Source organism: Podarcis erhardii (genome assembly GCF_964252035.2).
Source record: "Podarcis erhardii genome assembly, chromosome: Z".
Taxonomy (NCBI): domain Eukaryota; kingdom Metazoa; phylum Chordata; class Lepidosauria; order Squamata; family Lacertidae; genus Podarcis; species Podarcis erhardii.
In genome coordinates, this window is record NC_138504.1 from 4,437,925 (window position 1) to 4,460,625 (window position 22,701).

A 22,701-nucleotide genomic window follows, 5' to 3' on the forward strand; every position below is an offset into this window, starting at 1 on the left:
ATAATTGCATTTAACAATAAGCTAAAAACAGATTAAAGCACATGGCAACATTCTACATATTTGGGTAGGCTTGTCTAAGCAAAAGTGCCTTTAGCAGCGAGTTCCATAGTGTAAATTCCCAGAGTGTAAAGGCAGGGAAAGTATTATACAGCACCTGCAATGGTGTCAGTTCTGCAGACTGAAGTTGTTGAGTGAGCACATTTCAGGTACGGTGATCTTCCATTTTGGCCTCCGGAGCCCTGAGATGGCTCTATGTCTCCTGCTCCTCTCCCAATCCTTCCAGGCTTCCTGTCTCAGGATGCAGTTACCTTGCCAATTCCTAGTAAGAGTGTAAAAAGCTAGGTGCATCTCCTTTTCTTCAGGTGAGGGTTTTCTTGTGGTCCCAAATGATTAGCGTAAATTCCCAAGCTTGAGGTATGTGTAATGACTGTGGGGAGCTCAGGCTGGAGGCTAATGAAAAGCACTTTTCAGCACTAATAGCCCCCCACCTACCCCCAGGATGTGAATAAGTCCCAAGAGCAATAAGATCGCTGGCACCTCCATATACTGTGCCCTACGAGAGAAAGCTGGACATGGCTTATTGTGTTGGACTGTCTCAAAGCTTGTCATTTGGAGGTGGGGGTACAGCTGGGGAGGAAAAAGATAGCCCTTCCCTTCTCGGCAGCATACACCTCCGCAGCCCACCCCACCCAGCCACATTTAGGGTCGGGAAAGGCCTCCAGTTGACTCCAGATTTGAAGCTTAAATGTGGTGCTTCCCCTTCCCAAACTGAAAGTGCAGCTCTAGTGCAATTGGGCTTCAGAAAAGCCTCATGTTCACTCCGGGAGGAGCCTTTTAGGCAAGCCTGATTGTTGCAGGGGCAGATGCTACATTGATGGAATGGATATGGGTGCCCATGAGTGTAAGGGAGGCAATGAGAGTGAGTGAGTGAATGAATTTGTGTGCTGTATGTGTGTAATGCTTTAGCAAGCGTGGGGTGGTCCCACCCTCCACCAGCTCTGGCCCAGCTCTCTTGGGCTATGTCTGTTTACGTTTTGGACTCTTCCTCCATTGGCATGTGACCCACCAAAGGTTAGCCATGTGGGAATGTGGCCCCCAGGTTGCAGAAGTTTCCCCACCCCTTCTGCAGGTCTTGCAAACCCACCTGGAGAGGACTGCCTCCACAGCCAGCTAGAGTGACAGAGAGATGCGGCCTGATGGCACACTTAATGTTTCCGTGCTTGACATGCCCTGAGTGATCAGAGAGACCAGCCACTTATGCCTCCCAACCTTTGCTCCCTTCTTTGTCCTTCCCTGTAGGCGCTGCGATTTCTGCGCCTCTTTGACCCTGGCAAAAATGCCCCATCTGTCTGGAGCACAGTCCATGGGAAGCTCAAGAAGAAGAAGAAGCACCAGAAATCAACTCAGAAAGTACAGTTCCAGAAAGGAGAAGCTACTACTGAGGAAGGCACAGAAGGCAAATCGTCCTGGGAGTACAAGTTTGCCCCAACTCCTCCTCCGGAGCAGTGCCTTTCTGACGATGAGGTGGGTTTCTGGGAGCAGAGAGGAGGATGGAGATTGTTAGTGTGTTCGCTGCTTTTACTGTCTCACAGCAGAGTTACTTAGAAAGCCTTCCAGCATCTTCACAGCAGTCCAGCTCTCTATCAGTGGGTCTGTTTAGCCTGGAAAAGAGGAGACTGAGAGGAGATATGGTAGCCATCTTCAAATATCTCAAGGGCCGTTACATGGAAGAGGGAGCAAACTTCATTTCTGGAGGGTAGGACTCAAGGCAATGGCTTCAAGTTGCAAGAACAGAGATCCTGACTAAACATTCAGAAAAACTTTCTGACAGTAAAAGCTATTCAGTCGTGGAACGGACTCCCACGAGAAGTGGTGGACTTTCCTTCTGTGGAGGTTTTTAAGCAGAGGTTGGGTCATGGATGCTTGAGCTGAGATTCCTGCATTGCAGGGGGTTGGACTAGATGACCCTGGGGATCTCTTCCAACTCTAAGATTCTAGGATTCTCTGAAATGAATAGAGCCCCTCTGCTCCCTGCAGCCATCTGATTAGAGAGACAGACTCTCACAGACACAGGCTGACACTGAATCTCTCCTCCCTCAGAGGTGCCCCACCTGATGCTGGGGAGGATTCTCGTTGCTAAGCAACTTGCTTCAAGGACAGACTCTGTTCCAAGCACCATTTAAAGTTTATCTTTGGAATACAGCAGCAGGGGTGGGATGTAGTTCATGCCAGACAGCGTCTTTGCTACTTCAAAAGAGAGGTTGTGGATTCCTGTCTGCCTTGCTGTAGGACATAGGTTCCCCTGCCAACAACAGCTGAATCTCTTCCTACCAAGAAGGAAGGCTGAGAAATATTGGTCTCTGCAAGGCGAATGCCATGTGCAAATCAGTGCTGAGGATGGTCCAAGTCCTCTGGAGATGCTCCTAGTACCTCTCTTTTTTAGAAAATAATTTTTATTAAGTCTTCAATTTTACATCTCCAAATAAACCTTTTACAAACTTTAAAATATTTAGTGACTTCCTTCTACTCTTTCCATGGTTCATTTTACACATCCCTGCATATTTTTACTATAACCATTCAAATCAGTTTTCCATTTTACATCTATCAAAAATTATTTACTCTGTTGAATTTATCTTAGTGCTTCCAGCATTTTCAGCTCTATAGTTATTTTCCATATATTCAATAAATGATTTCCGCTTTTCTTTAAATATATGTTCTTCTTGCTCTTTTATTTTATGTGTTAAATATGCAAGTTCTGCATTTTCTGACAGCTTAAGTTGCCAATCCTCTTTAGTTGGGACCTCACTCACTTTGCATTTTTGGGCTAACAAAACATGGGCCGCAGCTGTTGCATACATAACCTTTTCTGACAGCTAGGAACTTCTGTCTGGGTTATTCCTAACAAAAAGGACTCTGGTTGTTGTTGTTTTTTGGGGGGGGAAGTAGTTTTAATTTTTTTTTCAATTCATTATAAATCATTTCCCAATACACTTTTACCTTGTTACATGTCCACCACATGTGAAAAAAAGTTCTCTCCACTTCTTTACACTTTCAGCACATATCTGATTCTGTTTTATAAATCATAGCCAACCTATTCAGAGTTAAGTACCATCTATGAATCATTTTCAAATAATTCTCTTTCCATGAATAACTTTCAGTAAATTTCACGTTACTTTTCCAGAGTTTCTCTCAGAGGTTGAGATCTATATTGTGCCCTATATCTATTGCACAGTGTGTCTTTGAAGCTTTAACAAGCTCGTCTTTTGTTTCCTGTTCTAGTAGAAAATTATACATTTTAGACAAAGGTCTATCCTTTTTTTGTAAGATTTTTTCCCCCTCTTCAAATTGTGAGCTTTGGTCCAGAAATCAATTCTTTCTATCTCATTTAAACGTGTTGTGTAACTGGTGTTATTGCAACCAATCTGTAACTTGGCTCCTTAGGTCTTCCATAGGTTTCAGTTTGGGTTCCCTCACTGTGTAAAATCCAGCAGTTCCCTGTAAGCTGCCCATTGTCAGTCCATATTAATTCTCTTAATTGTAATTGCTTCAGTGGGATCCAGCTCCCCTCTCTTGACCCTCTGACTCCCTCTCCCCCTCCAGATCACCATGATGGCACCGGTGAAGCCCAAGGCCTCCCAGTCTAAGAAAAACACGAAGGTGGCAGCCCCCACGTCCAAGGTGGCTGAATGGCGCCATGGGCCTGCCAAGTTCTGGTATGACATGTTGGGCGTCCCCGAGGACGGCAGCGGCTTTGACTATGGTTTCAAGATGAAGGAGCACAAAGAGGAGGAGGTGGGTGTGGAGAAAGGGCTCTGTTTTTCCTCTCCCAAAGCAGCAGCAGCAGGAGGAGGAGGGAAGGGGCCCAGCTACCGGCACCTTGACCATTTTCTGTTCTCCCTTCACAGACTCCTAAGGCTGAGAAGGACAATCTGCTGTCAGATGAGGACTTCCTCATGGTGACCCAGAAGCACTGGGAGGATGACGTGATCTGGAACGTGGATGACATCAAGGAGGATCCCAAGGCAAAGCAAGCGAGGCAGGAGGCCTGGCTGCCATCCAGTATGAAGACAGGTGCCACCGCCACCAGCACCCAGCAAGGTAAGGTTAGCAGGCAACTAGAGGAAGGGCCATATCTCAGTGCCAGAGCACACCTGCTTCACACACAGAAGGTCCCTGGTTCAGTTCCAGCATCTTCAGGTACGGCTGGGAAATGTGGCCTGAAATCCTGGAATGCTGCTGCCTGTTAGTGCCCACAATACTGAGACTGATGGACCAATCTTGGTATAAGTCAGCTTCCTATAATTATGTATCTTTAAAGCTGCAGGTTGTGTTAATAACAATACCATTGTCAAAACATTATTATTGGTAGTAGTTGTAGTAGTAACCCTTTTATATATACAGTATATATGTATCAAAATGATTTACAGACAGGCCAAAGAAACAGATTACAATTTTACTCTGTGAAGCACCCTGAGATCTTATGATGAAGGGTAGTATATAACTCAAAATAATAGAATAAAAGCAGTACGACCCCCACCCAGCCCCCGGCAAATAGATTTCAAAAGCAATACGAAACAAATACCTGCAACAGAGATGTTTCACCTCACTGCACAAACTTACTGAAACGAAAAGTTCCTCAATTTGTCACTTTGTTTTTAATGTCTGATTTTATGTTTTCAATGAATTTGTGTGTTTGTGTGTGTCTGTGTTTTATGTGAATGGCTTAGAGCAGGGATGTCCAACTGGTCAACGGCAACTGACAGGTCGACCCCCAGTTGATATAAGTCGATCGCGGTTGATTGTGGGCTCATTTTCCTCCTCGGGTGGACGTCCCTGGCTTAGAGGGTTTCGTTGTTGTTGATTATGCAGTATTTAAAGATATTGCCAAGTAAATAGACAAGAAGCACACTTTTTGGACCGTCCGCCGCTGGACTTCATTTGGCCTCCTCAACATCTTCTTGCATCTGTTGCCAGTACTGAACTGCAGTGGGTGCCTGCTCAGTTTGCCTCTCCCTCTGACACACACAGCCCAGCATGTCGGGAGTGTTGGGCCTTGCTCAGCAAAGAGGAGCAGCTCCTCAAACAGTAGAGAGGAAAGAGGAGGCTTGTACCATGCAGTGGAGAGATGTTCTATGTTAGTCAGCAAAAGGGAACGGGCAATAATTACCTGGCAGGATCTAGGTCTGACGTGTCAGCTTCAGCCCTGCCCACATTTCAAGCTTGAGGCCTATTCAGAGGAACAGCAGCAGATCTGTACTCGGTCAGTGACCATTGAAGAGTTGTTGAATCTGGGAGTCCCTGCCACAGGACAAGAGATCCCAGCACCTGGGGTTCCTGGATAGCTATTTGACCCCACCCCACCCCACAACAAATCTCCCCCAGGAGCACAGAATGCAATGAACCAGGCAGGATCTTCAGAGACATTGCCAAAGTGGCTGGTTTAGCTGCAGAGGGCACTATTGTGGTGGCTTTAAAAGGGATTAGACAAATCCATGTAGGCCTGTTAACCCTGATGTTCTCCCTACATTGCTGGAGACAGTATGCTGCTGAATACCAGTTTCTGGAAACCATAGGAGGGGAGAGGTCTTGCTTGTGGGCTTCCCTGGGGAATCTGGTTGGCCACTGAGTACAAGATGCTAGACTAATTGGGCTGTTGGCAGAACTTCTCATATATCGTTATGGGGTCTTGAGAGAACAGTTCTTTGGAACGGAGGTGCTGAAATTCCAATGTACCTCAAGCACGTGGCAGTCAGTGGAGATATGGCCATTTGTATCCTTTGCGTTTCTGGAAATAAAATGGCTAGGGTGTTGAGGAACAAATGGAAGCAGGGCTGTAGTGATAAGGACCAATCACCTGAGTCATCATCACACACATGGCAAAAAAACAAACAAACCCTCTCCCCACATGCTGGTAACTTGTGTTAAATGAGCAGCATTGATTCTCCAATAAGCCTCTGTGTGGAAGGAAGCACCCTCCATTGACAATGTGCTCTTCCTCTTTGTCTTGCAAAATTCACACGCTCTGCCCTTACATCTTCTGAGGGTCAAGTCTGTGCTTTGGAGAGGGTGGTCAGCATCATTTGGGTAGGTAGGGGGAAGAGGAATTTGACAGGGTCCTAGTTCTCTGGAGATCTTTACAGGAGTGCTTTTGTTGTGTCGTTGCAGCAAATCAGAAAGAAGGCAAGCCGTGGTACTCTATTTTCCCCATTGAGAACAGAGAGCTCATTTATGGCCGTTGGGAGGACAATATCATCTGGGACCATGAAGCAATGGAGAATGTCTTGACTCCATCGGTTATGACACTTGACTCAGATGATGAAAATCTAGTCCTGGGTTTGTTCACACAATCACCATGCTTTTCCTTTGACCTACTAGTGGTTGGAAACAAGAGATTTCTGGCTTTCTGGAGATCAGTGATTTTGCAGGGTTGGGTTGGGGAACATAGATGCAAAATTCAGGTGGACTGAGGAAATAATGATGATGATAATAATTTTATTATTTATTCTTTTTACCTTGCCCATCTGGCTGGCTTGCAGCATATATAAAAACATAGTAAAATGTCAAACATTAAAAACTTCCCAATACACGGCTGCCTTCAGATGTTTTCTAAAAGTTGTGTTAGTTCTTTTTATCTCCTTGCCATCTGACGGAGGGTGTTCCACAGGGAGGGCACCACTACTTAGAAGGCCCTCTGCCTGGTTCCCTGTAACTTCGCTTTTTGCAGTGAGGGAACCACCAGAAGACCCTCTGATTAGGACCTCAGGGGCTGGGCGATGGGGGTGGAGATACTCCTTGAGGTATACTGGACTGAATGTTTTACTGAGCAATCTGCTGTTTAAGACAGGTGAAGCTCTTGCTTTTTTTTTAGCTCCCAGAAAATTCTCCTAACTGTCCTGACTTCTCCCGAGGGATTCTGGGAATTGTAGTTGCGTAAGGGGCCTGAGGATCTAATAGAACTCTGATTCCTTTGGAGGAGCCATTAGTTAACTCATGTGTGTGTGTGTGTACACACACACACACACACACACACACACACACACAATGTAGCAATGGGACTTAACCTGCAGAAGCAAGGAGTGAGGTGACCTGTCATGTAATAGATCCCATGGGGAGGGAATTGGATCATGGTCTCAGATTTGAAGGTCAGTTAAATCTCTTATTGTTTTAAGTTAAGATTGTATTTTAAAAATTAGTTGGCCCTTTTTTTACATTTTAAAATATTTTTGCAGATTTTACAGAAGAGATAAAAATATCATCACCTGGCATTAACAATAAGAATATTCAATCAATCCTAACTTAAAAGTATAGATTAATATAAGCAGTCCATGTCCAAATAGGTTTCTTAGAGAGGTCGCCAGTGAAGGGTCATGCATTCAGATGGACTTCCTTTATGTAAGTGCTTTGGTGATGGGGATACCTACAGACAGACATTGAGAGTACACTTTCATTGTATGTTCTTTCCTAGAAATTCCTGAGGAGGAGGACGGGGGGACGTTGAACACTCCTTCTGAAAATAAGAAAAAACCTTCTCAAAGGAATAGCCGGATTCTCCTGAGCAAGACAGGAGTTATTCAGGAGGAGCCTCAACAGGTTTGTGGAAGCGGCTCAGTTTGTTTCACATAAGGCTGATAAATGGAAGGGGGGAAAAAATCTGACTTCAACTTCCCTGTGTTGCAACTCTAGAATATGTCTGACCCAGAGGTGAAGGACCCCTGGAACCTCTCGAATGATGAATTTTACTATCCAAACAAGCATAGGCTTCATGGAACCTTTGGAGGCAACATCATCCAGGTTAAAACCAGTGGTATCATCTCTCTCTGTATGTGCATGCATGTTTAAATGTGCAAAAGTGCAGTCTTGTGCAGAATTCCAGCCTTCTGAGAACCATGTGCCTGTGGCAAAATGCTCAGCCTTGCATCTTCACAATAATAATAAGAATAATAATAAAATTTATTTATATCCCGCCCTCCCCAGCCGAAGCCGGGCTCAGGGCGGCTAACAACAATCAACAATCAAACAATCAGATATTCACACATTCTAAAAATATTTCATTATAAAAATCAATTAAAATCAAATTAATGGCAACTAATTAAGCAAGATTCTAAGCAGGTTGCCAGAGGAGGGAGTCAGGCTGCGCCCTGACCAAAGGCCTGGTGGAACAACTCTGTCTTGCAGGCCCTGCGGAAGGATGTCAGGTCCCGCAGGGCCCTAGTCTCTTGTGACAGAGCGTTCCACCAGATTGGAGCCGCAGCCGAGAAGGCCCTGGCTCTAGTTGAGGCCAGCCTAACCTCTCTGAGGCCTGGGACCTTGACAAGATTCTGTGTGCAGGTACGATTGGTGAGCCAGTTTTCCATTGGATGCTTACAGAGCTTCTTCCCAAGGCTTAGGATGTGGCTTTGCATGGCATGTTCGTAGGGTGGACATATCCCTCAGCCCCTTCCCTTCTGTGACCCATGATTGCCCTTGTTCTGGGATGGGGACATGTTCCTTTGGCTGGCGGTAATGTACATCCAGACTTTTGTACATCCCGAGTGAAAGTTCATGTTTGGGTTGTGGTTTTTTTTTTGCCTTGGTACAGCACTCAATTCCTGCAATGCAGCTTCAACAGCCCTTCTTCCCCACCCACCTGGACCCCACAGAGCTCCGCCAGCTGCACCGGCCCCCCTTGAAGAAATACTCCGTCGGGGCCTTGTCCCAGCCTGGCCCCCATCCAGTGCAGTCACTACAAAACCACATCGAGAGGAAAGCCAAGGTAAAGCCTCCATTTCCTGGTTCGGCTCTGATGCTTTGACAGCTAAGCCCTCAACTCTTTCTCACCTTGGGGGCTCAGAGAGAAACTACCTGATGCTGTGTGTGTTTCTGTCTTCGTTTGGTCGGTTTATAATTTTTTAATATTAAAATCTTCATTGGTTTTATAACTTGACACAAAACCCAATTTATACACTTAACAATTCCACTTCCCGTCCTCCCATTCATGATGTCCCCCCTCCTGCAATTACCTGGTGCCTTTTATACAATACTTATTTCTACTTTACATTTCTTTATTTTTTCATTCTTGCTATCCTTCCATTGCTTACACTTCAAGCCCACTTGCAATTTCATTTGGCTATAATAGTTTTTGAAAAATTTCCATTCTTCCATATACTATTCTCATTTTGGTCTCTTGCCATCACTTTTGCTATCTTCACATAGTCCATTAACTTCAAAATCCGCTCCTCTTTTATTGGAACCTTGCTGCCTTCCCACTTCTGTGCATACAGAACTCTGGCTGCTGCAGTCGCATACTTAAGCAACTTGGCCATCCTTTTTGGGATTTCTAATCCTATTACTGCTAATAAGAATGCTTCAGGCTTTTGGGGAACAGTGATTTTAAACTTTTTTTATTTCATTATGTATCATTTCCCAAAAGCCTGTTGCTTTATATATATATATACATACAAGTCCAGCACCTATAGAAAGATGTCCCATGTGTTGGCACTTCCGACATTTGTTTGACACTGTCTTATACATCTTTGCTATCTGCATTTGGTCTCTTTGTACTTTCAACTTGCTCTGCACCCAGATGAGAAGGAGTGCGCTGCAAGCCTCTGGTGGTGGGGAGATGTTCTTCATGCGCACTCCGCAAGACCTCTCAGGCAAGGATGGAGACCTTATCCTAGCGGAGTACAGTGAGGAGAACCCCCCCTTAATGATGCAGGTTGGCATGGCAACCAAGATCAAGAACTACTACAAGCGGGTGAGAGTGCTGTTGTTTGGCTGCAGGTGTTTGAGCTTCTGTAGCTTGAGGCTGCCCTTCTTACTAAAGCTGTATTTCCTTTTGGCAGAAGCCGGGTAAAGATTCAGGTCCCCCTAAGCAGCCATATGGGGAGACCACCTACTGCCAAACCTCCCCGTTCTTGGGTTCTCTTTACCCAGGCCAGCAACTCCAGGTGAGATTTCTGCCTTTCACAATGGGTGGGGTGGCAAGATTGAGTTTGTGTGTGTTCTTCAGAATTGTGTGACCTCCTTCCCAAACCCAAGAAGAGTTTGCCTGGTTTTTGGGAAGGAGGCTTGAGGGCTCTGGCAGGGTCCCAGAGCTACCACCTTCCCAAAGCCCGGTAAGCAAGGTGCTGGGCTTTGCAGAGGCGTGTCATAGCCCCGTATGAGTCCTGTTGCTGAGCAAGCAAGGACTAGGAGTCTCTGGGGAAGACTTACCAGAAAGGAGAATCCACATATGAAGTCCGACAGTCCAGAGATCAGGGAAACCAGATGATTACAGAGCCCAGGTGGACAGCAGGAAGCAACAAGGTAAGGCCAGGTGCCACAGACATTGTTTCCAGCATCTTACTGCTACTGGGAGCTCTATTTAAAAAGGATGAAGCCAGCTGATTCTCATCAGTGCCTTTTCTGTGTCCTTGAAGGCTGATCAGCTACAGGTGGAGTCATTCCACCTTCTCCTCCTCCAGGCTGCTGCTCAGCAGGCGAAACTGACTCCTGGCTCGTGACAAGAAGGCACAGGAGCTCTTGGGCACTGCCAGAGTCCTTGTGATGCCTTCCCTGCGGCCCCAGATGTGCAGGAGGGAAATAAATAAATGGAGAGTGGGTTTCCTCTACTTTCCATTTTTTCATTTCGCTCCCAGTACCACAACCTCGTAAGTAAAATAAGCATAAGATGTGAGTCACCTGTATGGCTTTCTGAAGATGTCTAAAAGAAGGCAGGAATGCTTTCTCCCAAAACTCTCAGAAACTTACAATAAAAGCTTGGACTTGGTCATTAGAGTTGCGGTGGAGAATTCTTCCATGGCTAGGGAGGCTGTACTCTGGGTGTGAGTGCTTCTCCCCAAGGTACCAGCAGAGGCCAGATACCTGGGGAGGTGGGGGGCAAACAACTTGTTCATGGCAGTCCCACCCATGGACAGCAATCCAGTACTCCCTCTGGCCCATGACTTCAGAGAGTGCCACAGTGAACTGTGTGCAGGCAAGCAGCCAGTACTTTTGCTATTTCTAATGTTTTGCACTTTGGTCACCTTTGGAAAATGGAAGGTGACTTGGTGTGTGGGTAGTGAGCTTGCACTGCTTGTACGCCTTTGATCTTGCTGTGTATCAACTGTCTCTTGGGTTTGATGGAGAATCCCAGTACAGTAAAACCTCGTCCTGCATCCGCCTCTGCTTGCGTCCGCTTTGGCGAATGTCTGCGGCAAACCTGGAAGTACCGGAATGGGTTACTTCCAGGGTCGCCACTCGCGCAGAAGCGCTAAATCGCCCCATGTGCAGATGCGGCATTTCGACGTGCAGATCCTCCAGAACAGATCCCATCTGCAAAACGAGGTTTGACTGTATCTCTCAAGGACTAAAGCTGGTCTGTAAGGTCATGTTGGATTCTTTTTCTTTCCCTGACTCCTGTTGCAGTTGACCAAGGTAGCCCCTTTCCTTTTGACAGGCATTTGAAAACAATCTCTTCCGGGCTCCGATTTATCGTCACAAGATGCCGGAAACAGACTTCTTAGTTATCCGGGATCAGAATGGTTACCACATCCGGGATTTGCAGGATATCTTTGTGGTTGGACAGCAATGTCCTCTCTTTGAAGTTCCTCAACCCAACTCCAAACGTGCCAAGACTCACATTCGAGACTTTCTCCAGGTTTGTCTTCTGTGGGTTACACAAGTTATTAGCTCTGCAGTAAGCTCAGGGAAAATGGAGTGTTGTTGCAGCTGTGACATATGGGCCTGTGCAAGAGGGCAGACTGTTAAAAAGTTTTGTGTTCATATTTGAGCTCAAAAATGGATTGGTTCACGTTCACTAGTAACTTCAAAGTAATTGCCCTCTTTTGTAGTTTGGCTCACTTGCTTGAGACTATTGATTATTTTTTTTAAAAAATTGTTCTTTAGTATTTTCCAAAATAGCATACAATAAAACTTTTCATTTCGCTCCCCGTACCACAACCTCGTAAGTAAAATAAGCATAAGATGTGAGTCACCTATATGGCTTTCTGAAGATGTCTAAAAGAAGGCAGGAATGCTTTCTCCCTGGAGAAGAGTGACTAGTGGGGTGCCACAGGGTTCTGTCTTGGGCCCGGTCTTATTCAACATCTTTATCAACGACTTGGATGATGGACTCAAGGGCATCCTGATCAAATTTGCAGATGACACCAAACTGGGAGGGGTGGCTAACACCCCAGAGGACAGGATCACACTTCAAAACGACCTTGACAGATTAGAGAACTGGGCCAAAACAAACAAGATGAATTTTAACAGGGAGAAATGTAAAGTATTGCACTTGGGCAAAAAAAATGAGAGACACAAATACAAGATGGGTGACACCTGGCTTGAGAGCAGTACATGTGAAAAGGATCTAGGAGTCTTGGTTGACCACAAACTTGACATGAGCCAACAGTGTGACGTGGCAGCTAAAAAAGCCAATGCAATTCTGGGCTGCATCAATAGGAGTATAGCATCTAGATCAAGGGAAGTAATAGTGCCACTGTATTCTGCTCTGGTCAGACCTCACCTGGAGTACTGTGTCCAGTTCTGGGCACCACAGTTCAAGAAGGACACTGACAAACTGGAACATGTCCAGAGGAGGGCAACCAAAATGGTCAAAGGCCTGGAAACGATGCCTTATGAGGAATGGCTAAGGGAGCTGGGCATGTTTAGCCTGGAGAAGAGGAGGTTAAGGGGTGATATGATAGCCATGTTCAAATATACAAAAGGATGTCACATAGAGGAGGGAGAAAGGTTGTTTTCTGCTGCTCCAGAGAAGCGGACACGGAGCAATGGCTCCAAACTACAAGAAAGAAGATTCCACCTAAACATTAGGAAGAACTTCCTGACAGTAAGAGCTGTTCGACAGTGGAATTTGCTGCCAAGGAGTGTGGTGGAGTCTCCTTCTTTGGAGGTCTTTAAGCAGAGGCTTGACAACCATATGTCAGGAGTGCTCTGATGGTGTTTCCTGCTTGGCAGGGGGTTGGACTCGATGGCTCTTGTGGTCTCTTCCAACTCTATGATTCTATGATTCTAAGAAAACCTACCCTTGCGAAATGAAACAAGGTCATGCACAACTAAGACACTCCTTCCCTCCCCAATTCACACTGCAAGGTTGTTTTCCTCCTTCAAGAAGCTTAGCTGAAGGCACTGACAAATTTTCATTATCACAGAAACACAAGTGTCCTTCCAAAATAACCCCTGCCCTCTAGAAGGCCAAATGCTCTGCATGCTCATGTTTACAAAAGAAACAAATGGAAACCAAGTAGAGTCAAATGCATCAGGTTTAGCTACTTGCCTTAAGAATCTATTAGTATGTTACACTTTTTCAACCAGTGCTGTGTGCAACACAGTAATACCAAGTTTGCCATGACAGCTCTGACGTATCCCAGCATCAGGAAATCTCCATGCTGGCTTCTGCCAAGAGGGAAAAAATCTTTGTTCAATATATTGGATGCAGTGCACGCAATATCTCGGATGCGGATTCACATGAGGCGGATGTGTACTGATGGTGTACTGAGCAGTTCTTCCCTAGGTTTGGGCTAGGGCAGTGCTGCCTAACAAGTATGCAGCCTTATTGTTCATTTCCCCTTCCTAGAATCACAGGCAAATAAAATAGGACAGAAAAAGCACTCTGGACAAGGCAACCTTATATGCATGTGACACACAGATCTTAGGCATTTGTTCACTGGGGCTCTTGCTGCCCAGTGATCACCACCAGCTTCTCATTGTTGGTTTTGGTGATATTGCACAGCTCGAGCTTCAAGTCTTCATGATACTCAAGTGCCCCCATTTCTTGCCAAGTGGATCCGTACTGAAGGCACAGACTCAGCTATGGGCAACGAGGGGGATGGCAGAAGCAGATTGAGCCACCTCTGCTGTTGCCTGAGGATGAGAGACAAAAGGGCTCTCATAACGGCTCCCGTTTTCATTTGAGCCCCGTTGGTGCTTTTTTCCAGGCTCTGAATCTCCATTAGCTTTGTTGTTGTTGTTGTTGTTGTTGTTGTTGTTTTTTATAAATTTTTATTAGTTTTCCAATTTTTTAAAACAGACGCAACAAAAACAAAATACACACACACACATAAAATCATATTTTCTTAACCTTATTTTCATAAACCTCCTTTCTCGGACTTCCCCATACCTTCCCCTTTTTGCATTCCTTTTTTATTTTACAATTATTCAGCAACTCTTTAAACCAATTAAATTTAAATTTGTTCTCCTTTTCAATTTCTCCCTAAATCATACAAAAATTTACCGCTGTAATTTTACATCTTCCTTTCCCTTAACATTTTAGCACTCCTCAATTTTATAATAACTCTTAAGATAAATTTTAAACTTCTTCCAATCTTCCTCCACAGTCTCTTTCTCTTGATCACGGATTCTGCCAGTCATTTCTGCCAGTCCCATAAAGTCGATCACTTTCGCTTGCCACTCCTCCAGCATGGGTAACTCTTGTGTCTTCCAATACTTTGCTAGAAGAATCCTTGCTGCCGTGGTAGCATACAAAAAAAAGTTTTTGTCCTTCCTCGGCACCAATTGGCCGACCATACCCAGGAGAAATGCCTCTGGTTTTTTATAAAAGGTGCATTTAAGTACTTTCTTAATCTCGTTGTAAATCATTTCCCAGAAGGCCTTAATCCTTGGGCAGGTCCACCAAAGGTGGAAGAAGGTACCTTCAGTCTCTTTACATTTCCAACATTTGTTATTGGGCAAACTCCATTAGCTTTGTTGTTGTCCCAGGGGGCTTCCTGAAACCCCAAATGTCTCCCGGAAAGTTTTGTATGCTCCTTCCAAGGCTTGCTGATGATTACAATCTCTTAATTGGCCTTTACCCCAGGGTCCCAGGGCAGGTTACAGCAATCAAAACCCAATGTTAAAAACAGTTTGAAACAAAATTTCAGAAATAAGGTGAGTCCTAAAAATATACAAGTGTCAAAGAGAGGTGAATCGAGCGTTCACAAACTGTGCCGGATGCCCCTCTGTGGACAACTTAGGGGCTAACACAGAGAAGGACCTATCCTGGAAACGCCCTCCCCCCCCAGCTTCTGAAGGCAGTGGAACAACCAAGAGGCCTTCTGTGGGAAGGAGGTGGTCTTTCAGATATTTGAGGCCTGAATCATTTAGATCCCTCCTTAGAGGACTGAACGGCCCCCATTAAGAGGTCATTGGGCTTGGCTATGCACAGGTTCTTGCCACACAATCATAGCCCACTGGCATCTCAAGCTGTTCCTTTGTCTTTCTTGTTAGGCCTTCATATACCGCCTGTTCAGTAAGAGAGACGAACCCCAAAGGATCCGCATGGAGGATATCAGGAACGCATTTCCTTTGGTCTCAGACACCAGAGTCCGGAAGCAGCTGAAGCCCTGTGCAGTCTATGAGCGTACACGTAAGCTTGTGCTCCCTTGCAATACCAGGCACTAGCCTTCCTGGGAAGCCCCACTTTGCTGAGGTGGTCACTGAGCATAGCCTTGTTTTCCTGGGGAGGGCCACTGCTTCTGCCTCCAGAAGCTCCCACGTTTCGCCTTTGCCATCTCTGCTTAAAAGGACCAGGCAACAAGTAACAGGAATGTCTCTGTTGCGGCTGAGACCTTGGGGAGCCGCTACCAGTTTGTCGCCTCCTCCTTCAGGTTCCTAGGATCCTCAGAGCCCTAGGTGGGCTTCTGGCCTCACAGACTGACCGGTTGGGACCCTTAGGACGTGGAAATGCCTTTTTCATCACAGGAACTCTTCTCTGCTTTTATTCCCAAGGCTTGCCTCCCTGTATCCATGCCTAATTGTCTATAGCATAGCGCTTCCCAACACCTGCACACATTCTTCTCCGATATCCCCTTACTGGCTTTACAAGCATGAGTGGGGTGCTCTGTGTATCTGTTTCCAGGGTCAAAGCAACATTTTTTAAAATGGCTGATCAGCAAGGGAGAAAAGCTTTTGGAAGCTGTTGAAAACTGTACCCCACCCCACCCCGTTTTAAGTATTAGGAGACAGATCTGAAAAAACGTTAAGATCAGATAAAATATAAAATGCAGTGAAGATTCTCAAACCTTGATAGAGAAACATATTTCACCACCCTGTGATTGCAAAAGTCTGGGTAGAATGTGTTTTGGGGTACTGAATCTGCATTTATTGATATTTTATTTGTCCCCGATATGTATATATTTGGTTTTCCACCTTGGCTGTGGGTTCTGGCATGTTGTCTACCTGCTTCTCCTGTTGCTCAGACTATAAGGGGAAGGGACAGTAGGCCAGAGACAGATTAAAACTCACATCAACATTCTAAGCACCTGCGTAGGCTTATCTAAACAAAAACGGTTTTAGCAGTGCAGTGCTTGGCGTCAAGAAACAGGGAGTTCCAAAGTATAGGACCTGCCACACTAAAAGAGCAGAGTTCTTACAGATGCAGATCAGGTGTCATTCCTGGTATGACTCAGCGGGGACCTCTGCTTCTTTCAGAGATGTACTCAAACTGGTGGAAACTAAAGCCAGGTTTCAGACTGCCCACCGAAGAGGAGATAAGAGCAATGGTGTCTCCAGAGCAGTGCTGTGGCTATTACAGCATGATCTCTGCCGAACAGCATTTGAAGGTGAGCCTGTGTCTTTTGTGAATATCCTCCTCAGTCCTTGTTGGTTGCCTTCACACTCTGCAAGATACTTGAGAACTGCAAGGACATCTTGCTTCTGCCAATCTCCACCAGCGGGAGAATTATAAAGGCAGAGTGTAGGTTGTAAAACATGGCCAGCCACTGTGGCGTAGTGGTTAGAATGTTAGACCAGGACCTGGGAGGCCAGGGTTCAAGTCCCCACTCAGCCATGAAGCTCACTGGGTGACCTTGAGGCTGAAATATTTTGGCTGGCCCATCTACCTAACAGGGTTGTTGGGAGAATTAAATGAGGAAAGGGAGAACCTTGAGCTCCTTTTTTGGGAGGGAGGAGAAAGTGTGATATGAACGTGTCAGGGAACTGCCATCGGAGAGACAGGTGGTGGACAGGCTACAGGAGAATAGGAGAGAATCTGCAGTAGAAGAGGGAACCAGCAGGGGGAGTGCAGGAGTCACAGCGGAGGGGAGGCTCTGGGATGCTTCCAGTGAGAGTAGTGGAGAGGTAACGGGACCCCCGTTGGGAACGCCCACCCTTCGCCGGAAACTGTCACGCAGAGAGTCTCGAAAGCGCATGTCTGTCAAAGAGCTTTTATGTTGGCGTAAATTCCGTAGACGCCCACTGTCAGATTCTACCAGCGACTGACGGAGTCATGCTTTGGGGGCTCCGTTAGTGCATCGGTTTGGATGACCAGCCAAACCCCAGAGGGATCAAGCTTTTACGCACAAGCAGCTCACTATCCCATCACAGCAATCTGACAGTCTTTGAAAGCAGCTTGTGCAAGCAGAAGGCATCATGAGCGAACCATCCGGAACCGGAGGAGCAGGAGCGGGAGCTGGCGCAGATCCAAGCCTGGAACAAAGGTACAGGGCGTTGGAGGTCCAGCTGGCACTGCAAACGGCGAGGCTCGAGGAGAGGAGGGCTCAAGATGCAGATAAGGGGAAGACCACCCCACTTGCCAGACGGGTGCCTGGACTGGTGCAGAAATTTGGGGGGGATCCCCGGAACTATCAAGCCTTTAGGACAGAGATGCAATATGCTCTCAATCTACTGTTTGATGACTTCCCCGACGAGAACTCTAGAGTGGCGTACGTGATTGGCCATCTAGAGGGAGGGGCGAGGGACTGGGTTCGGCCCCTGATGGCAGCCAATAATGAAATCTTAAAGGACACAATGAAGTTTTTCCGCGCCATGGACTTGATGTTTTCCAGCGAGATCGAGCAGGGAGTGGTGCGCAGGCAGTTAATGGCGTGTAAACAGGGGAGCCGATCTGTACGTGAGTACTGGACTGAGTTCACCATGCTAATTCATAGACTTGGGTGGGACCTTGCTAGTGAACCTATTCAAATGCTGTTTGAAGAAGGTCTCTCTCCGGCAGTGAAAGATGAACTTTCCCGGGCGCCTAGGGCGGAGTCTATGGATCAGCTGACTAAATCAGCGCTGTCCATTGGGGCACGCCAGGAAGCTAGAGCTATGGAAAAGCGGGAAGGAAAGGGGGAACGTTGGAAGGACTTCCGCATTCCAGAGATTCCGGAGCAGCCTTTCCCGCCAGCAGAGCCGATGGAACTTGGAACAGCGCGCGCGCGCGCAGTTTCAAACACCAGTGAAGGGCGGAAGAAGGAGGGAAAGAGCGGCAAGAGATGCTATCTCTGCCAACAGCCAGGTCACTTTGCCAGAGTCTGTCCGCAAAGGAAGGAATGGCAAGGGATGGCGGGAACTGTTGGGGGGAAGGAGGAAGAAGAAATCACGGAGCCAGTAAAAGCCAACGCCTGGTTGCCAACATCAGGGCACAGCAGCCAGGCCAGGGAGTAATGAATGTGCCCACGCCGGAACCTCCAAGACCAGCGCTTGTGATAGAGGTGTTGCTGGAACTGGCAAACGGACACCCACTGAAGATAAAGGCGCTATTGGATTCAGGTAGCTCATGTAATTTCATGAGCAAAGAGTTTGCAGCTGCACACCAAATACAGACTATCCCATTGAGTAAGCCTTTGCAGGTTACCACGATTGATGGGAGGGAGCTGTTGGGAGGAGAAGTGAGCCAACAGACTGTACCAATGATAATGAGGGTGGCACGACACACCGAACTGATAGCGTTTAACGTAGCCACCTTGGGAGGAGCTCCTATTATCTTGGGTATGAGCTGGCTGGCGCTACACGATCCGCTAGTAGGCTGGCATCAGAGAGTGGTTTCCTTTGGATCAGCACATTGCCTAGAACACTGCAAGGAGGGAGAGGCTCAGGCAGGCGCCAGGGGCACTCTAGCAGTGATGGAAGTGATGGACAAAGGGAGGGTGCCACCACAATACGCTGACTTGCTTGACGTATTCAGCGAAAAAGAAGCAGATAAACTGCCCCCGCACAGACCCTTTGATTGTCAAATTACCTTACTCCCAGGAGCACAATTGCCAGTGGGCAAGCTGTATGCAATGTCAGACAGTGAGATGCAGGAGTTAAGGGAGTTCATTGACAAGAATCTCAAGCGAGGTTTCATCAGAGAGTCACGAGCGGTGGGGGGCAGCCCAGTGTTCTTTGTGGACAAAAAAAAACACAGGCAAGCCCAGGCTTGTATGTGATTTCAGGGCCCTAAATGCAGTGTCAGAACCAGTGACTTTCCCTATGCCCAGAATTGATGACATTCTAACACGGGTGAGAAAAGGGAAAATTTTTACCAAGCTGGACCTTAGGGGGGCATATAACTTGATACGTGTGAGAAAGGGGGATGAGTGGAAGACCACTATGTTCACCCCCTTGGGGGCCTTTGAGTACACCGTTATGCCTTTCGGATTACAAGGGGGCTCCGCCTGTTTTCAATCATTCATGAATCACGTCCTGGGGCCACTGCTCTACAAGAACTGCGTAGCGTTCTTAGATGACGTTCTGGTGTACTCAGACAATGAGGAGCAGCATGTGCGAGATGTAAGAGAGGTACTGAGCAAGCTGCGAGAAAACCGGCTGTGGGTGAAACTGGAGAAGTGTCAGTTTCATACCAAGGAGGTGGAATTCCTGGGGTACCGGTTGTCTGACAAGGGATTGGCCATGGATCCCAGCAAGGTTCAAGCGGTACTGGAATGGAAAACACCAAAGACCAAGAAGGACGTGCAAAGGTTCCTGGGCTTCGGAAACTTCTATAGGAAGTTCATCAAAAACTTTGCCCATTTAACAGCGCCCATCACGGATTGTCTTAGTAGCAAAAAGAAATTTGTTTGGACGGGAGAAGCGCAACAAGCGTTCGAACGCTTAAAGCAGGCGTTTGCGTCGGAAGAGCAACTCTTGCACGTGGATCTACAACAACCAATGAGAGTGGAGACTGACGCGTCAGACCGAGCGGTGGGGGCCGTTCTTCTCCAGCCGGGAAAAGATACGTCTGAATGGAGACCGTGTGCATTCTTCTCGCGGAAGTTGAACAAATCAGAGAGGAACTACACAGTGTACGACCGAGAACTGCTTGCCATTCATGAAGCATTCCGGAAATGGCGGCACTTGCTGATTGGGGCGCAGCACAAGGTTCAAGTCCGAACTGACCACAAAAATCTGGAATACTGGAGAACAGCCCGAGTGCTGAACCAGAGACAAGTGAGATGGGCCCAGGAGTTCTCCAAATTCCACTTTGAGATTCGTTACGTGCCCGGCTCCGAGAACGTGAGGGCGGACGCTCTTTCCAGGAAACCTGAGTACTTAGAGGGGGAGGGAGCGCCTGAGGCAAGGCATGTAATCTCTGAAGACCGCTGGGTGTGTGGGGCGGCATTGGTGGGGCAGAGGGAACTGATAGAGGGTACGGAGAAAGATGAATACGCCCAAGAGAAACTCAGAGAGCTCCGGAGGACAGAGGAGAACACAGGGGGGTTCGAAGAAAAGAACGGGGCGTTGTATTACAAAGGGGCACTGTACATACCCGACGGGGAACTGAGGGGCAGAGTACTCAAGCAGTTGCATGACAGCCCCACAGCGGGACATTTTGGACAGCACAAAACCATGTGGTTGGTTACCAGGGAGTTTTGGTGGCCCAAGGTGAGGGAGGACGTACGGGAATATGTCAGGGGTTGCGACAGGTGCCAGCGAGCGAAAGGAGAGAGGGTGGCGCCAGCGGGGCTATTACAACCCTTACCCACGCCCGAAAGGCCATGGGAGGCAGTATCCATAGATTTTATGACGGACCTGCCAAAATCCAAAGGCAAAACAGCTGTCATGGTGGTGGTAGATCAATTAACCAAGATGTGTCATTTTATAGCTTGTTCACATGCAGTCACAGCGGAGGAAACCGCCAAGTTGTTTGTAGAACATATTTTCAAGTTGCATGGCGCCCCCTTGAGGGTGGTCAGCGACAGAGGGAAACAATTTACTTCCAGGTTCTGGAGGAAACTTATGAGCTTACTGCACGTAGAACTCAATTTCTCAACTGCCCGGCACCCAGAAACCAATGGGCAAGCGGAAAGGGCAAATGGGGTTTTACAACAATACCTGAGGTGTTATGTAAAAGACAGAGAAAATGATTGGGTGGATAAGTTACCTCTAGCAGAATTTGCCTACAACAACGCGGAGAACGTGTCCACAGGGATGAGTCCCTTCCTGGCAAATTATGGGTGTCACCCCCGGGCATTCCCAGGAGAGGGAGGGGAGAGGTGGAGCGTGCCGGCGGCGGAATATTTTTTTGAAGAGATGGAGGCGATCCACCGTCAGCTTCAACTTAACTTAGAGAAAGCCAAGGAAGAATATAAGAAGCAAGCAGACAGAAATAGGAGGGAAGGTGAAACTATAAGGGTGGGGGACCGGGTGTGGTTGTCCACCCAAGGGCTACCGTTCAAGGGCGGGAGTAAGAAATTGAGGCCCAAAAGATTGGGACCCTTTGAGGTCATACAGCAGGTCAACCCAGTGGCATTCAAACTCAGGCTGCCCAGTCACATGAAATTACACCCAGTATTTCACAGGTCATTACTGTCGCCGTACCGAGAGGGACGCGAGTGGGGGGAGCGTAAGAGAGAGGCCACCCAAACGCCCGTGATAGAAGAGAGAGAGCGCGACATGAACGTGGCAGGAATCATTGATTCCAGGTGGAAGGGGAATCAGGTGGAATATCTGGTAGAATGGGAGGGGGAAGCAGAGTCGGAAAACACTTGGGTACCAGCAGAGGTAGTCAATGACGAGGTTTTAATAGAAACATTTCATCAGCGTTTCCCAAGAAAACCGCAACCCGTGGCTCGATTTAGAAGGGAACACTTTGGGACCACCGATGAGGAAGGAGAGTTTGAAGGGTTCCCAGAGTCAGGGGTGGGTGAAGAAGCCGACTCCGACGAAGAAGAGGAAGACGGGGAGAGAGACGGTACGCCGTGGCTGGAAGTGTTAGAATCCTCGGACGACGAGGAGAGTTCCTTCAGGGGCTTTCCGCCCTCACCGCCAGTGGGAGAGGAGGCGGGAGGGGGTGAAGGGGGCCCTGGGGGGGAGGTGGATGTCAGGGAACTGCCATCGGAGAGACAGGTGGTGGACAGGCTACAGGAGAATAGGAGAGAATCTGCAGTAGAAGAGGGAACCAGCAGGGGGAGTGCAGGAGTCACAGCGGAGGGGAGGCTCTGGGATGCTTCCAGTGAGAGTAGTGGAGAGGTAACGGGACCCCCGTTGGGAACGCCCACCCTTCGCCGGAAACTGTCACGCAGAGAGTCTCGAAAGCGCATGTCTGTCAAAGAGCTTTTATGTTGGCGTAAATTCCGTAGACGCCCACTGTCAGATTCTACCAGCGACTGACGGAGTCATGCTTTGGGGGCTCCGTTAGTGCATCGGTTTGGATGACCAGCCAAACCCCAGAGGGATCAAGCTTTTACGCACAAGCAGCTCACTATCCCATCATAGAACGCAATAAGTTTAAATGCAAATAAATATACAGTCATACCTCGTGTTACGTTTGCTTCACGTTGTGGCTTTTCAGGTTACGAATGAGGCAAACTCAGAAGGGTTTAGTTCTAGGTTCGCCGCACGCGCAGAAGCCATTTATGCGCTTCACACATGTGCAGAAGCGATCTGGGCACTTCATGCATGTGCAGAAGCACTCTTCACGTCCGCGCAGTAGCAACACTCTACTTACGGACTTTTTGGGGTGTGAACAGCACCCCGAAACAGATCACGTTCGTAAGTAGAGGTACCACTGTATATAAA

At 47.4% G+C, this 22,701-nt stretch overlaps 2 protein-coding genes across 8 annotated transcripts in view; one reads left to right on the forward strand and one right to left on the reverse strand.

The window, feature by feature from the left end:
* The window catches only part of ARHGEF6 (Rac/Cdc42 guanine nucleotide exchange factor 6), a 370,252-nt gene that overhangs the window by 145,425 nt on the left and 202,126 nt on the right, over window positions 1–22,701 (reverse strand). The window lies entirely within an intron of this gene.
* TAF1 (TATA-box binding protein associated factor 1) overlaps window positions 1–22,701 on the forward strand; it is a 56,351-nt gene that overhangs the window by 8,968 nt on the left and 24,682 nt on the right. For 6 of the 7 annotated variants that reach the window (XM_081848276.1, XM_081848277.1, XM_081848275.1 and 3 more), the window contains 12 exons: window positions 1,300–1,524; window positions 3,601–3,793; window positions 3,904–4,098; window positions 6,166–6,333; window positions 7,466–7,590; window positions 7,684–7,791; window positions 8,579–8,752; window positions 9,563–9,736; window positions 9,825–9,929; window positions 11,420–11,620; window positions 15,208–15,346; window positions 16,411–16,541. In XM_081848276.1, the coding sequence (XP_081704402.1) occupies window positions 1,300–1,524; window positions 3,601–3,793; window positions 3,904–4,098; window positions 6,166–6,333; window positions 7,466–7,590; window positions 7,684–7,791; window positions 8,579–8,752; window positions 9,563–9,736; window positions 9,825–9,929; window positions 11,420–11,620; window positions 15,208–15,346; window positions 16,411–16,541 (1,938 nt within the window). The remainder of the gene's footprint in view (window positions 1–1,299; window positions 1,525–3,600; window positions 3,794–3,903; window positions 4,099–6,165; window positions 6,334–7,465; window positions 7,591–7,683; window positions 7,792–8,578; window positions 8,753–9,562; window positions 9,737–9,824; window positions 9,930–11,419; window positions 11,621–15,207; window positions 15,347–16,410; window positions 16,542–22,701) is intronic. The other variant, XM_081848272.1, reaches the window with a different exon arrangement.